This window comes from Aphelocoma coerulescens, chromosome 3 (genome assembly GCF_041296385.1).
Source record: "Aphelocoma coerulescens isolate FSJ_1873_10779 chromosome 3, UR_Acoe_1.0, whole genome shotgun sequence".
Classification (NCBI taxonomy): Eukaryota; Metazoa; Chordata; class Aves; order Passeriformes; family Corvidae; genus Aphelocoma; species Aphelocoma coerulescens.
The window spans coordinates 100,979,204-100,994,622 of record NC_091016.1 but is presented as its reverse complement, the minus strand read 5'-3'; the positions used below and the strand labels follow the sequence as shown (position 1 = coordinate 100,994,622).

The window sequence follows — 15,419 nt, the reverse complement described above, 5'->3', positions numbered from 1 at the left end:
ATCCAGTTTGTAGCTTTATCAGAAAAAGCTTTCTGTTCGGGACCTAGGTGAGGAACTTAGCCTTTGACTAATTTCTTTAAGACTAAGCATTCCTGACTACACATCTAAATATTTATTCACATGTACAGCTCAGTTGATTTCACTAGTATTTTACAAAGCTTAAAATTATTGGAGAGTGTGAATTTAACTGCGTGCAAAATCTGAAGATGATAGTTGTCTCCTTGAAGTATTACTGATTGTGATCTAGTAATTATCAGTTAACTACTATATATCAGATTATTTTTCAGAAAAAAAGAGACATTCCTTTCTTTTCCAATGTTCTTTTAATCTTGAATGATTTTTTTTAAAACCTTTGCATAAAACCTGATCCTTCCCTTACTTAAATCTTGAATGCACTAATGAAGGTTATGTTTGCTTTAGCTTGCAATGTGGTGCAATAGAAACGGCTCTGTAAAGGAAAATAGCCAATGCAGGAGATTCTACACCCCTACAGAATGTATTTTGGGAGGGTTTTGTTTGAGCAGAAAGCCTGTTAGCAGGTGGAAGAATTTGGTGGACTCCTGAAGTACCACTTCATAGTTGACTTCACCTGAAAGGCACTGTTTGTGCACTCTGAGACTGCACCACTCTGCAACCCAAGCCAGGTAGGTGACTCTGAGCAGGGTATTCACGCTAAGATCACACTCCTGATGTGAACTAGTGGGTTTATGTCGCTGTCTGATTGCACTTTTTCATAAGAAAATTGATTTATTTTGATGGATTTTATTTATCTTGCTGGTGCTTTCCGGGGCATTGACTCACAACATGCATGTTACTTATGCCCAATTCATAAAACTGAATTGTGCAATCTGATGCCAGCATCTGTAGGAAAAGTAACGACTCAAAAGATATCTGTGTTTAGATAGACCTTTGGTTATCCATTGATTTACTGAAAATTGTAGCCTTAGTATATCTTTCAGTAGTGAAAGTGGTCATGTAGTACTAAAAAGAAATCAATTCTCTACTATAGGATTTGCCTTCAGGAGAGACCCTTGACTAATTAACTTTTTAAGTGTGTGTTTCAGCATTGCCTGAGCACATGCTTTCTCCCATCTTGAGAATTATGGATAACAATCTCCTATTGATCTGCAGCAGCAGCTAATCGTAGTGCTCCTAAACTAGTCCCGTTGTGTTAGTTGATAAGAGTTTAGAGTATGACTCCTATGGGAAAGCATGAAGTAGTCACATGGCACACTCAGGCCCACTGTAGCAAGCCTTAATATCCAAGTATTCTCCTCAGAATTGTTGAACTCATGATACATTCTAGCTCAATGACAATAATTGTGTTGTTCCCATTTTATGCAAAGCATTTTATGCACAGAATTAAAAAGAGAGAGATTTAAGACAATAAGATTTTAACTGCATAAGTGATGTTTTCTAACATTAAAATAATGGTTATGTGATTAGAAATACAACATTTTTTTAGGATACATTTTTTAGCCTAAGGTGCTAAAAAAGTGTTTTGCTATGTGATTAAATTATAAATGCACATTGTCAGAAGTCAGCTCTTTCCCACTGTGTGAGTAATTATATTACTTAATTTAAGTGGTCATGAGAAATAAAATTAGTCAGAATTGTGTTGTGGGTGATCTTAGTAACAATTCATCTGTAGTATTAATTAGATCCCACGACAGAAAACCGCTACTCATGTGCCATGTAAGGTGCAATGATTTGTCTCCCTCTAAATTGTCTCCTGATGTCTAACTTTCTCAAGTTTTCTTTTATGTTTGTGTAGATGCTTTCATTTAAACTGGCATTTTTCAACTCCTGCTTATAAAACCATTAGGCTGTCATTACCTTAATGTTTTTTCTAGAACATGTTTTTACCTTCCAGTACGCTTACTCAAAGACAGTTGTTCAAGTATGTGCCCATTCGTAGAGAAGAAAAGGCTGATAGACTATATATGTGTATACTTTGAGTAACTCAGAAGTGGCTTAATCTCATCAAATCTCCTCACTGGCAAACTTCCCAGCTGTTTGAGTTTGTGTGAACCTGGTGTTTCTCCCATCAGCTGTTCTCTGCTCAGAAAAATGCCTATCCAGGATATCTTTTAGAAGGTTGGGCTGTAACTTCCTTCACAGCCAGAAGACCAAAACTTCTTTTTAAGGGACTTATCCTCAGCATGGTCAGGCTCTGTCAGGGAGCAGCAAGAGGGGGTTGCTCCACAGGAAAGGTGTGTCAGGAGCTGAGATGGCAGCAAGGATGGCAGGACAATGTCCTCATCAGCAAGGGTACAGCTCCACAGTGCCCGAGCAAGGACGGCAGAAATGCTGATAATGAGTTGATGATAACCAGGGTCAGTAAGCAGCCACACATATTCAGAGCTATGAGGCACGTCTACAGACTGTGATACTGAAGTCTCCAGCCCAGCTGATGATAGGATCCACTGGCTAGAAGAGGAAGCTGAGCAAGTTTAATATAGGCATAAGGAAAAATTTGACAGAAAGAAATAATTAACCATTAGAAAAAATTGCTGGAGACTGAAATAGGCTCTTTATCACAAAAATTGAAAAATCAAGACAGGACATTTTTCTGGCTCCTCATATAGTAATTCCAGGTAGTCCTGTGGTTTAAAGAAGTCAGACTAGGTGGGCACTGTCATTCCTTCTGCCCTTATTAATGCTGAGACAGTGAGTCACCCTTCTGCAGACACTCACTCTTGTGTAGGTTCTACAATTATATGGATGTGATAACAGTCTAATTCAAAATTCCATTCTGAACTGGGTATTATTTAAAAAGTAATGTTTCTATTAGTTAGAGGTTGTATTTATCAAATATCTACTACAGTGTCTTTCAGTCAAAATGGATAGATGAAGAGTTTATTTCCAGGAGCTACAGAAAAATTCGTAACTTTGAATACCTCATGTTAAGAAAGAAAGGCAATAATTGTGCAGTTGTAGAGTGATAAAGGACCTTGTATGTCTATAATAATAACCAAATATGCCAATGCAGAAGCAGACTATGAGCTCCCTCTTTCTTTCAAGGGCCTTGAAAGTTGACAGTCTCTTAAAACAGATCCAACTTCATCTTAAGGATTATGTAAAATTTGAGATGGAACCCAAAAACTGTTGTAGGCCTTGGATTTACAAACCAAAAAAGTCTTCTCTTAACACTTCAGTGGTCTTTGGTCTACAGCAAGGTCTATGCAGGGAAATCTGGGTTTGTTGTATTTGTCCAGCTACATATGCGCTTTACATGCTAATTGGGGTGAATTTCCCTTATCTGAGCATCATTTGGATGGGAAGGAAACGTGGGCATACAGACTTGGTGCTCAGACTTCCCTCAGCCTGAACTGGGGATGAAGTGTGCCACACATGTTACAAGCCAGTGTGATGGAATGTGTCATGAAACACACCTGCTTCACTGCTGAGGCTTATCCCACACTGACCAAGTCTTCTGAAAAACACTAGGCATGACTGGCTATGGGTGGAAGAGCTGCAAATGTTGACTCATCTGGATTGCATTTATCAACTAATTACAAGCAGACAACAATAATTTCAATTCTAAATAAATGTAGAAAAAATAAAACAGTCTTTCCATGTTTTGCTACACTTAGAAAACTCCAAAGACCTGGTAATTGCATCCTATTACCTACAAAAACAGACTATAGGCAATGCAGCATATTGTCCTTGTGGAAAGAAAAAAATAAAAAGGTATTTTCCTCTGCCTCCAGAAGGAAAAAGAGGGCATGTTGGGTTTTGGATTTGGTTGGTTTTTGTGTTTTTTTTTTTTTTTAACTGAAAAGGAAGAAATGCAACTGAGGAAATATGGCAGTGTTCAGCTACATTGAAGACCCAGCTTTAAGTTCTTGCCTTTAGGAAACTCTTACTTATTGTATTATCAAAAATCCATTGCTATAGGAACTGATCATGGCAAATGTAGATCCAGGTCACTCCTTGAAATCGTACAGCAGGAACCTGGAAGCAAATTTTTCTCACTCTCAGACGATTGACCTAACTGCTGGACAATTGGCTATTAGGCATGTCAGAACTTTCTTGACCTGGAAGGCATTTCTGACAAGACTTTGTTGATAAAAATAGATTTTAATTTTCCCCAAATAATTCTGGTGTGCACTTACTAGGTGAATTTCTTGCATTCACATTATGTGCTTACACCAAAGTGTTTCTCAAGGCTAGAGAAAAATTATGGTAAGAAAGAAAGGCAATAATTTGTGCAGTTGTAGGAATAAATGAAAGATCTACTTTGTCTGTAATAATAACCAAATGTGCCAATGTGGGAGCAGCCTATGAGCGCCCTCAGTTTTCATGGCCCTTGCAGTTTTCAGTATTATTTTATAAGACAGAAAATAGTCTGTATAATTTCAGTAAAATTTTCAGTATAATCCCCCAGAATCTTCAAGAAATAAGTTAAAGGAATTAATGGTATGTGAAGTTCCATTACACAGTGGGATTTTTTTGCATGTGTTGAGGGCTTAGGAAAAGATAGTGATGGGAGAAAAACATGCTCAGTCCAGGGTTTTCACAATACAGGAAGAAGAAAGCTATGTCAGATCTAGGTCACAAAATTAGTTTTTTCTTTTTCTATTGATGTGGTCTACTGGTGGATGAATTAATGTTCTATATTTCCTATATGTAACCAAGACATTTCAGTCTTCTAACAAAATACTGGAGATTGTGTTTGGATCATTTACCAGTATCCTTTCAGCTCTGATAAAATTTTAGCACTCAAAAAGGAAGAAAGAGGAGGGAAGGGTTGTAGTCATCAATGATGTCAATGGCACAAATGCATCACACCCTCAAAGTTGCCCTTTTCATGGCAAAAAAATTAGTGATTCACCACATGGTTATTTCATACAAATTGCTTTACATTTTCATTATCTAAACTACAATCTTCTTTTAAATTTTGGTACCACTGTTGTTTCATATATAATCAAAAATTTGAATATCTAAATAAGAATGTTCCACTTCTGATATTGTTAGACCATCAGCCCAGGAAGAGAATCTTGAATACTGTTGATAGTGCTAATCAGCAGCATGTAGATAGCACTACTGTTTTAAATTAATCATATTTTTGCATGATAACACCAGTAATTTTGAAAAAAAGTAGTTGTACATTTTTATCTCAATTTTTTTTCTATGTGGAAAGTGAAAATAAAAAAGAAGGCATGTTGAAAAAAAAGAATTGAGACGTGTTTTGAAAAGCTAACAACAGGTTAAACAGAACCATTTATCTTTGTAGAGGTGATAGGGATAGTTATAGAAAGTATAGTTTCCCGTTTCTTCTCTTTCTTTGGAGGACTCAGCTGTTCAAATAAGATAAAATGAAAAATAAGGGAAAGAAAAAAGAAAGAAAAAAAGATGAATTAAAGAGGTGAAAGAGTGAATAAAATTAGATTAATTGGTTTGAAAATTAAAATTTTCTCTTCCCAAAGGTACAGAAAGGGAGAACACTGCAGCTTTTTCTAGTGTGGCTCCTGCATGATGGTTGGATCTCAGAAGGACTGTGGAGGACACAGACCTCAGGTGCTGTGCTCACCCAAATTCCTTAGTCACTGAAGGCTCCAAAATGGAAAGATATTTGGGAACTCAGTTTCTACTGAAAATGATGAATTCTTAAATTAGCTAGTCTTGGTTCGGAACAGAGACCTTTGGATGCAGCTGTAATTCCTATAGAAAGATTCCCCCAAATCTTCAGGCTAGTTGTTTCTTACCCTTGATTGCATTCACCCACTATTCTGGTGAAGTGAATATGAAACAGAAACATGTAGTTTTTTCTTAACAATTCCTTTGTTAGGTCTAATATCTTACTGGTTTCTTGGGGATTTTGAGAAGCTGAGATATTTCCCCATTCCAAACCCATGATTGATTAAAAGTTTTCTTTTTTCCTAACTCAGATTCAAACTCATCATCCCTCTACAACAGGCTGCTTTGTCAATCCCAACCCTAATAGCTACTGAAATTACTCTCTACTTAATTTTATTGCTTCATTTTAAGTTTACCAGAAGGATGTAATATTGCCTGAAGTTGAACCAGGGCCACTGTACTTGAGTGCAGTGCTGAGTTCTCCTTAGCTGAGCCCTCCTCTTTGACAGAACTTTCTGTTTGTCTTTTTGAAACTCTAGCTGGGTAACAATGATGAGACTGCAGAGATGAGAAAGGCTATTTGTCTTTTCATGGTCTGTCTCGGGATAAGATTACGTTAATTTCTGTATATTAAAGTGAATCACTTTTACTTTTTACCTTTTGAACTACATCTACTCTAAGGCCAACCCATTTGTCGAGAGATGGAGAGAAAGGAAGAAATGTTTGGAAAGCAACTACTTTTAATTTTAGTAGAAGGCATGGTGTTCCATAAATGTGCTTTTGTGCAAGATCATTTGTGGATGGTATTAGAATAATATTAAAAGTAAATTGTCATTAACTTTTCACTTAGGTGTACATAGATGTATGCTGCAAGTAGCTGGACAAGGAAAGAAATCAAATGTACTCAGCAAAGTAAAACTCAGAAATAAGTATGCCTATTTTCTTTTTTATTTTTTAAAGATTCTGACATTTCCCTCACAGCTGCACATAGTCTCCTGTATTTGGCAGCCCTCATACCCACCTCACTGGGACCAGTCCATTCCTGCAGAATCCCACATGCATGAAAAAAGGGCTTTACTGAAATGCTCTTTTTTTCTCTTATACTTAAAAAAAATTGACAAAACGAAACCTTACAAAACCATAATGTGTTAAACAAAAAAATTCCACAAACCCTGCAGTTCCATTCCCTGTAGTCCAACTTCAGCAGACACATCAGCAGGCTTCCAGAGTAATTTTTGGTCTCAGCACGGTGTCTATTTGAAAATCACTTCAAAGCAAAAATGGATGATGGCAGGGAGAATGTGCTTCACAGATGCTGGACAAAGATGAAAAGGGAACAGAGCAGTGGATTTTGGATTTTGAGAGTGTTTTGTGACCCTTATAAAGTGAAGAGATCAGCAAACTGATTTCCACTGTTCTCAAACCTGCTCCAAGTACTGGCATAGGAAAGTGAGCTGTATAGCCAAGCACAAGAAGCTTGTGTTTTGTTTTGGAGAGATTGCATATCTGCTTAGTGTGAGATCACAAATAGAGCATAGAGCATAATTTGCTTTGTACATTTCTGATTTCAGGCTAAAACCCAAGAATGTCAGACACTATTTTTGTTGCAAGGTGAAATCACCATCCCCTTTAAACAGGAGACAATTTTTATAGGAAACATCTACTTAAGGAAAAGAAAGGGCCTCCTGTGTGTTTGGGTCCCTGCCTTGTCCACGTGCTCACAGCTGGTGGGTCTCCGATGGCAGGCAGCAGAGTGCACACTCACTGTGTCACATTTACTGTGAAGGAGGGGATATTGTTGAAGGAGAAGACAATTTGAACTGGTAGCTTCTGACCTTCAAAAGAAGAGATGATTCACCCTGCTTGAATACTCTCTTCTCTGTAAACCCATATCTACATTCTGAATCAGGTGGTAGTAACCTGTAGAACATCACTAGGCCTGTAACTTTTTCTTTTTTTCCCATCTTTCCATGGTGATAGAGGAAGTGCCACCTTTGGAAACAGTATTGCAAAAAGCGCATGTTTGCTTGGTTTTTAAAATTTTCAGCTTGGTATCACACCAATACCTCTTGAATTGCAGGCATTAGAAGAGCCGACCAAGCCTGCTGGTGTGACTGAAGGAGCTGCTTTGGACACTCATTCAGAGGTAGTGATGTTATTTATCTTTCAGGTCTATACTTGAAAGCAAAAAGCAAAGGTTAACTGAGTGATCCATCCTCCCTTTTCAGATGTGCTCCCCTGCCCAGCTCAGACAACAGACAGAAGAGCTGTGTGCTGTCATTGATCAAGTCCTGCAGGACCCATTGACTATGGTATCCCATCAGTACATGGAATGGATTTATTATCTTCTTTTCATTATGTCTCTTGTCATTAATATGTCCATTCTGTGTTGAAAATAATTTTCCAGCGCCGGTGTGAGTCTTCTCCAAGTTTTCTGCAGATGAGCACGGAGTCAGATGTTGGCAAGGTAAATGAATAAGCCCACCTCCACAGCAAGGGCTCTTTTCAGGTACATATCAAGGCAGGCAAAATCAGCAGGCAGTAGAGACTGCTGCTACAGTAAAACCAATGGCAACACAAAGCTGCAGGTGAGAAATGCAACATCAGAAGTGTTTTGCAGTTAAAAAAGCATGGAAGGACAGAACTGTAGCCCTGGAGTCAATGCAGTCTTTGCTGCAGGATGCTTTCCTGAAGTCATAAGGAGATATATTATGAAAGAGAAACAGTTTATTAAGGCTTCAGAGGCTAAAAATCTCTCATACCTTGCCTGCCTTATGGCAGGGTCTCTGGCCTTCTCCCAGATTTCATTCCATCCATATGTCCTTACTACAAAGCAACCAATGTTTCTAGCTTCAATGGCTGGAAGCATCTTCCAGAACATAGGGTTTTTTTCAAGATCATTATTTATTTTCAAATAATGGCAGTATTCAATTAACAATTGGACTTGCTCTGAGGTTCTGATTTCATTTTAAGTCTCACCACTCCCAGAAGGAGGATGTCTGCAACATCTCTTTCTCCTGGATAACTAAAAAATAGGTAGTGAGAGGCAGGGTTAATTCTCTATTTCTAAACTTCTGTTTTCATTAAGTTATACTGATGTGCCTTCTGAGTTCAGAAGGATGGCTAACCAGGGGAAGAAGGTCCTGTATTCAGTTTCCTCCAGGTAAATTTAAGTTGCTCGTGGTAGCTATCAGAAAGTGAAAATGGAGGATACCCAACTAAAAGTGGGAGGAAAGGAATTTCTGGCAGATGAACACATCAAAAAGTTGATCCATTCAAAATATCACATTGAATGTCCAGTCCACCATGCAAGAATAGGGCACTGGTCCAGCATTTCTGAGTGGCTATATTGAATATACAATTCAAATTTAATTTTCATTTTTGAAATTGAAATTACTTCTGTCAATCAGCATGCAGCAGTGAATTAGACTCCTAGAGTCTGAAAGACAGAAATGTGATAGCAGCTGAAGGATGGGCAGACACTGTTATTGAGAGTGTTTTCTAATGCCTGAAGAATCTGAAGTGATTAAAATGCTGCTACTAAGCTGAATTATAGTATCCAACAACCACTTCCTTGGGCAATTGAGAATGGAAGGCATCTTTAAGCAGTCATGATATCAAACAAAGGGGGGGGAAAAAGGTGGGCTTAACAGGATGTAGCATAGGGACCAAGCTAAAAGTGGTGAAGATCTCAGAATGAGGTCAAAAAGTGCTTAACAGAGGGTAAACAAAGGTCATAGACATGAAAGAAAAAAAGAGCTGATAATTAACTGCCTTAGAATTATTATGGATTAGTCAAATTAAAGCAAGTTCTTGCAAATGAGAGCACAGAGAGGTAATATTTTAGGGTATTTTGTGAGCAAATGTAACTTAAATTTCATGGAGCAACGATACCTATGGCTATCTAATAATAAGCATTTTGTTATGAGAGTTCTCATGTTAAATGCCATCCTCAATAAAGCAGGATCGATGTTTTTGAGAAGTAAAATTAAGTAGCATTTTCTACAGGAAATATACAAGCAAAACTTAAATATGCCTTAGTCTCACGTATGGTATGAATCTTTCTGGAAAACTTAAGTTTTCCTGAATTTGAGCAATTAATAAATTCTCAGAATGTTGAAAATCTCTTAGGGTTACTGTTCAGAGTAACACAATATATTGATCATACATCTATTTTTTTTTTCTTACAAGATGTCAACAACACTGCAGAGAGCAGCTGGGCGTGAAACCAGATATGTAAGTACTTTTACAATTGCTCTATATTTTGCATGCAGAAATGCTTACTTTGTCTGCTCCTAAACGATACTGGGTGAGTCTGAACAAGCATCTACTTGTGATATCAGGTGTTGACTAACCCAGACAAGCACGTGTATAAGAGTGTTGGCATTTGAGAATTGAGGTGTCTTCCCTGTAGTAAATCCATCATGGCTGGAGTCTCTTCACTGCTGTGTCTGTTGATAATTTTACCTGTATGAATATGATATTAAAATTAATTTCCTCACACACTTTGTTGTTGTTTCCTTCAAGGCTGGGGCAAGAGTTTGGCTGTTTGGTAAACAGACTGTTTGTTATAGGTCCTGAAGGTTGCATTTCTTTGGACTCACACTGCACTGTAGGGGACTTGTTTTGGTAGAAGTCCTTTAGTTCTTTCTTATCCTTCAGAATTTGGGGTTGATCCAAACTTTTCTTTCCAAGGTACAGAGCTGGCTGAAAACCAACAGTTTAGATGAATAGAAGCTGTTCTGTCACGTACACACACATTCCAACATATGATGAATATATCTATATTGAGTCATTTGTCCAATTATTGAGACATTAAACTCAATGAACATTTTAATTCTCTCTAGCATACACAGTTATTGCAGGTTCCACATTCTACTTGCAACTCGTCTAGTCATGTGGTGAGAAATCTCAGCTTACTATTCATCATTCAGCATTTCTATTGAACGTCAAATCAAAGCAGTGCTGGCAAAGCAATAGAGGTCTCCCAGTTTTATGCCAGCACAATGCTTGACTGATCAATTCAATTTTGCTTCCTGAGTGTGGCAGTATGCATATTTTATTGCATACTGTGATTTTTTTGCTTGGCAGATTGTGCTGGCTCAGACTAATTAGGAAGAATATCAGAAGAGAGCTTTTTAATGAAATAAAAGAGTGTACTTCAGAGGTAGTCTTTGAGAACAGAGTGTATTAAATAACATTCCAATGCAGATCTCCAGCTCTCAAAACTGGGGCTAATATTTACCATGAATTCAGGCATCCAGCTTAGGGATGCCTAGGGATACAACCAGTTTCTCTTTGCTGGTATGGAAAATCACCCTTACTTCTTTTTCAGTCTCCACCAGAACTTTCTAGATGAATGAACAAATCAATATTTAAAAATGTGTTTGGGAATAACACAGAGGATTATTGGTAGGCTAATCTTTCCTATAAATTCTGCAAGTGTGTTGAATTTTTTGAGTGTCAGGAGACAGACGGGGGTCTCCAGGCTGGGCTGTGGTGCCTGAGCTTGATGGGTCCAGGCTCTCCTGTGCTCTGCCATTGCTGTACTCTGCAGCAGTCTCCTGAGGGATGTATCAGGTGTCTATAACAGCATAGGTGCATCACAGCTCTTTCCCCCTCTTTTGCTCTTCTTCCTTAGTAGGATATAAAAAGGCTATTTCTGCCCCAGTTAATAATCCAGGAGGTAGTTTGTCCTCTGACCCTTAGGAAAAGGGCACACAGAAGTGGTTTCCCATAGACTTGTCTTCTTTTTGTATTTATGATATCTAATATTGGGATGCTCATCAAAATGTTGCTTTGAGGGCATTTTTGGTTAAAAGAGGAGCTTAAATTTGTTTATGAGTAATGCTAAAGTATTTATAATTACCACATATAAAGATATATATATGCACACATGGGAATATTGCTAATTACTTCAATAGGTTACATTGAGTAGTAGATTGTACAAGTATGTTGGGATAGCTTGCCATTTAACAATTAAAATGTTACAGATTTGCCTTGGCCTCAGCTATCTTTTCTCTTCTCATGCACTTCAGAACCTTTTAAGGATGTAAGTGATTGTTCAAGTAGCAAGGGAGTGTATAAAAATATGAAAACTAACTTCAGTGTACACCTGCTGACAGCTAAGTACTACAGTTATAATTCAACAACTTTTAAACCTGTATGATCTTTGATATGATCCCATTCATCATTGAATAATAATGCATCTCTCTTGGCTTTAGGGATGATACCACTGATTTTTAATAATATAATGATTCTCTAGATAGGAATTTCTCCTGATTAACTGGAAAAATGGATGTCCATATTACTGACATGTATGCTTAAGTAGGATTGTTCTGGTTCTCCTACTGTAAAGTTAGAAAAGATTGAGAAGGTAGTCAACCCAGTACTATTCATAATGTTAATAACATTGATGCTGCAAATTAACAACCAATGGCAGGCTCAGGATAATAAGATTTAAATTTCACTATTAGATCAAGATGAAAAAGGGAAATTTTGTTGCACTTGGAAAAAAGAATCCCTAAGATCTTAACAGGTATTTGATTATATCTAGAAATAAACTGGAAATGAGAATGTTTTATATTCTGTCATATCGCTGCATCGGTGGGAAAAGCTTCTGTAGCTAAGCTGAGCCTAGGGCTGTACCTGGATTTTTTTTCTGTCATCATTATAATCACAAAGATACTGCATATGATACTGTATATATTCATCTTTTTTGCAGGCCAACCTTTACAAATCGGTGCCTATAGTAACTGAGAGTCAGCTGGTATGTATAGCACAGCTGTGATACACTGCTTTTCAAAATTTGCACAAGCACAAAATTTTATTAAGTATTATTTGCTTTCTTAGTCCTTTGAAAAAAGCTGCTGTCAATATCTTTTTACAAAGCTGAATTGCTTCTACAGAGCTGTATTGCTTTTCTTTCTGTGCTGAATACACACCTGTTTAAGAAGTTATAAATCCTGACGCTACTTGTAAACCCGTGGGCCAAATGCCAAACTACAGAGGCATGCTTAATCTTGAGGTCTATGACAGCAGTAGAGTCTGCTGCTGGTTCTTGGAATCTTTAAATATTCCACTTCTTCAGTTTTGTTTGAATGCAAGAAGACTCTAGCATCTATTTTCTTCTTACACTGTTTTACATCAAAGCTGCTTTAACTAGCGAAAAACAAGGGTAAGGTAAAGTCAGAAAGTGAGATTATGTATCAGATGTTCATTTTAGCTCTGATCACAATTTCATCTTGTTGGAGCCAAACTTTCTGAAGAAGAGTCAGAAGAGAAATCATGAAACCTGCCCAAGTGACAGTGACCACTAATGAGTGCTTAGGGAAGAAAAGAGATGTGGATGAGAATTTTTCCCCTTGTATTTCAACTAATGGAATCTTAGGGACTTCTTCAATCAATTTCTTCTGCCTAGCAATCTGAATGTGTCTTCTTTCATGATTTTTTCCAGTTACTTTTTGAATATTGTTATATTTTGGTCTTTATAACATCCTCTATCCATAGGCTTTACTTTGTAATTATGCATTGTGCAAAATAGTACTTTATTTCTTTGTTTTAAACCTATGACTTGACCTCAGTTCTTGTACTGAAACAGCAATTAATATTTATTTCTTCACTTTATAAGTAACATCAGTTATTTTCTAGGTATTAAGAATAATACACTACCAGTCATCTCTGTTTCTTGTAGAAAATTGAAAATTCCATGGTCACTCTTTGAAAAGTCTGTCCCATATCACTGTTGATCCTTCTTGCCCTTTTCTTTATCTTTTTCAGGTTTTTGTTTTTGTGATTGGGAGACTAAAACCATAGACTGCTCTTGTATAGCTCTGAATACAGAACTTCCAATTTACACGAGGGTGTGATAAGGTCCTTTATTGCGATTTCTATTCCTTTCTTAACCCCTTATAGTACTTTATTTAGTTCTTCTGACATGCATTGAGCAGCAAGCCAATGTTTGCACAGAACTGTACACAATAAAGCCAAGATATATTTCCTGAGTAGTGAGAGCTGTTTTCTCAGCTAATTAGTTAATTGGTGCATGAGCATGAACAAATTTAGGATGTAGTTTAATTTTTTGCTGTGAAATGTATCAATGCTGAATTCAGTTGTGTTTCACCTGCCTTTTATCATTCATTCACTCAGTATTGTAAGATCTGTTGGTAACCCTTTGCACTGATACTTTGTTTTTACTCTCCTAATCAGTATTACCAGCAAACTTTGTCACCTTGCCAGACACTCTTTTCTGGCTGATCTGCATCCATAATTCAAAGCCCAGATTCCCAAGCAGATCTCTGAGGAACTCCCTTTGTGACTAGTTCCAACTCTGCTGCTGTGGACAGGGATGCTTTCACTAGACCACGTTGCTCAGAGCTCCATCCAACCTGACCAGGGTTGGGGCATCCACAACTTCTCTGGGTAACCTGTTCCAGTGCCTCACCACTCTCACAGTAAATAATTTCTTCCTAATACCTAATCTAAACCTACCCTCTTTCAGTTTCAAGCAAATCCTTCTTGTTCTGTCACTGATGGAATGGGGTTGCAACTGGGACCTGACCCACCAGTTTCAGCAAGATCTCAGGGGCAACCAGTGTTATAATAACAGGGGAGAAAAGTAGAGGTGAACATGCCCATACATCTGCCGATGTTCAGTCTTCTGACTTCAGACAGATATCATGCAAGGCTCATTTTCATGTGAAATACCTTCTGTTCCTGAAGGAGGGTGGCCATATCCGTACTGCCTATGGGGAGGCACCCTGGCTTATTTTTAACTGTGCACTTGCTGACCTGGGCCAAAACCATGCCAGAGAATACCCTGGCACTGGGCCAGTATCACTGATTATGGGTCTGCTCCGGAACTTGTGCCTTGGCCCCGTATAATTTGCTGAAAGTTCTGTACCCATGCAATGGCAGCCCAGTGCTACCATAACAGCCTTTACCATTTTTTGATGTTGTTGTAGGAACACCAACAGTTTCCTCGGCAAAACTTAGTTGTAGATTGTTTCTCAGCATGTCAGCTGTGACATCTGCCATCATTCAAGATCTTAGTTTTGGATCAAAGACTTTATATAGCTTGTCAGAGTGCTAATAAAGTGTTTAGAATTCTGGTAGCTGGCTGATATCTCTCATTCTGGTAGCAGAGTCAGTCATAAACATATGACTCAGTCAGCACTTGAGTACACGATGTCGTTTAGAAAATGCTTCCTTAAAAGCATTTCTACAGCATGCTTTTGGAAGAGGTTTCTTACAAAAGGAGAATAGCTTATCCTTGATGATTTCAGGTACCACAATGGGCTTTTAATTGCGTGGTTACATGGTGTGGAGGAGTGCTAGAAGGCCACAGGTCCTTCTTCTGCATAATGATGACTTGATAACAACTGCACCTTTGTTTTTAGATTTATATTTACCTTCCTGTTGAAAGCCAGATATTTTAGGGATGCTTTTCAGAAATATTGATAGAAAAGTAAGTATTTTTTGGTGAATCCTACAAAGATATATTAATGAAATATAAATTCATTAAATGAGCACTGCATCTTTCAGAAAGTTGATCTTTGTAATGAAAACATTTTTTATGCAGCTTGACAGTTACTACTCTTTAAAAACAATTAGTATCCCTTCACAGCTGATTTTTTTGCTTTCAGTTGAATATTTTTCTTATTTGATGAGGCAAATGAAAGGGCCCCAATCTGTGGAGAGGAGGGAGAGGATAAAACACAAGTCTAAGGGAAGATATTTTATTCCCTGGGCCTTGCTCTTCCCAGGTGCTCCTGCCTGCCTCTGCTGCCTTCACCTCAGACCCCGGGCTCTGCTCTGTCCTTTCCCAGGGCAGAAGC

The 15,419-nt window shown here is 37.9% G+C and overlaps 1 protein-coding gene across 3 annotated transcripts in view; it reads left to right on the top strand.

The window, feature by feature from the left end:
• The window catches only part of MLIP (muscular LMNA interacting protein), a 131,505-nt gene that overhangs the window by 86,330 nt on the left and 29,756 nt on the right, over positions 1-15,419 (top strand). For all 3 annotated transcript variants that reach the window (XM_069011420.1, XM_069011421.1, XM_069011422.1), the window contains 5 exons: positions 7,664-7,729; positions 7,812-7,895; positions 7,991-8,050; positions 9,775-9,819; positions 12,308-12,352. In XM_069011420.1, the coding sequence (XP_068867521.1) occupies positions 7,664-7,729; positions 7,812-7,895; positions 7,991-8,050; positions 9,775-9,819; positions 12,308-12,352 (300 nt within the window). The remainder of the gene's footprint in view (positions 1-7,663; positions 7,730-7,811; positions 7,896-7,990; positions 8,051-9,774; positions 9,820-12,307; positions 12,353-15,419) is intronic.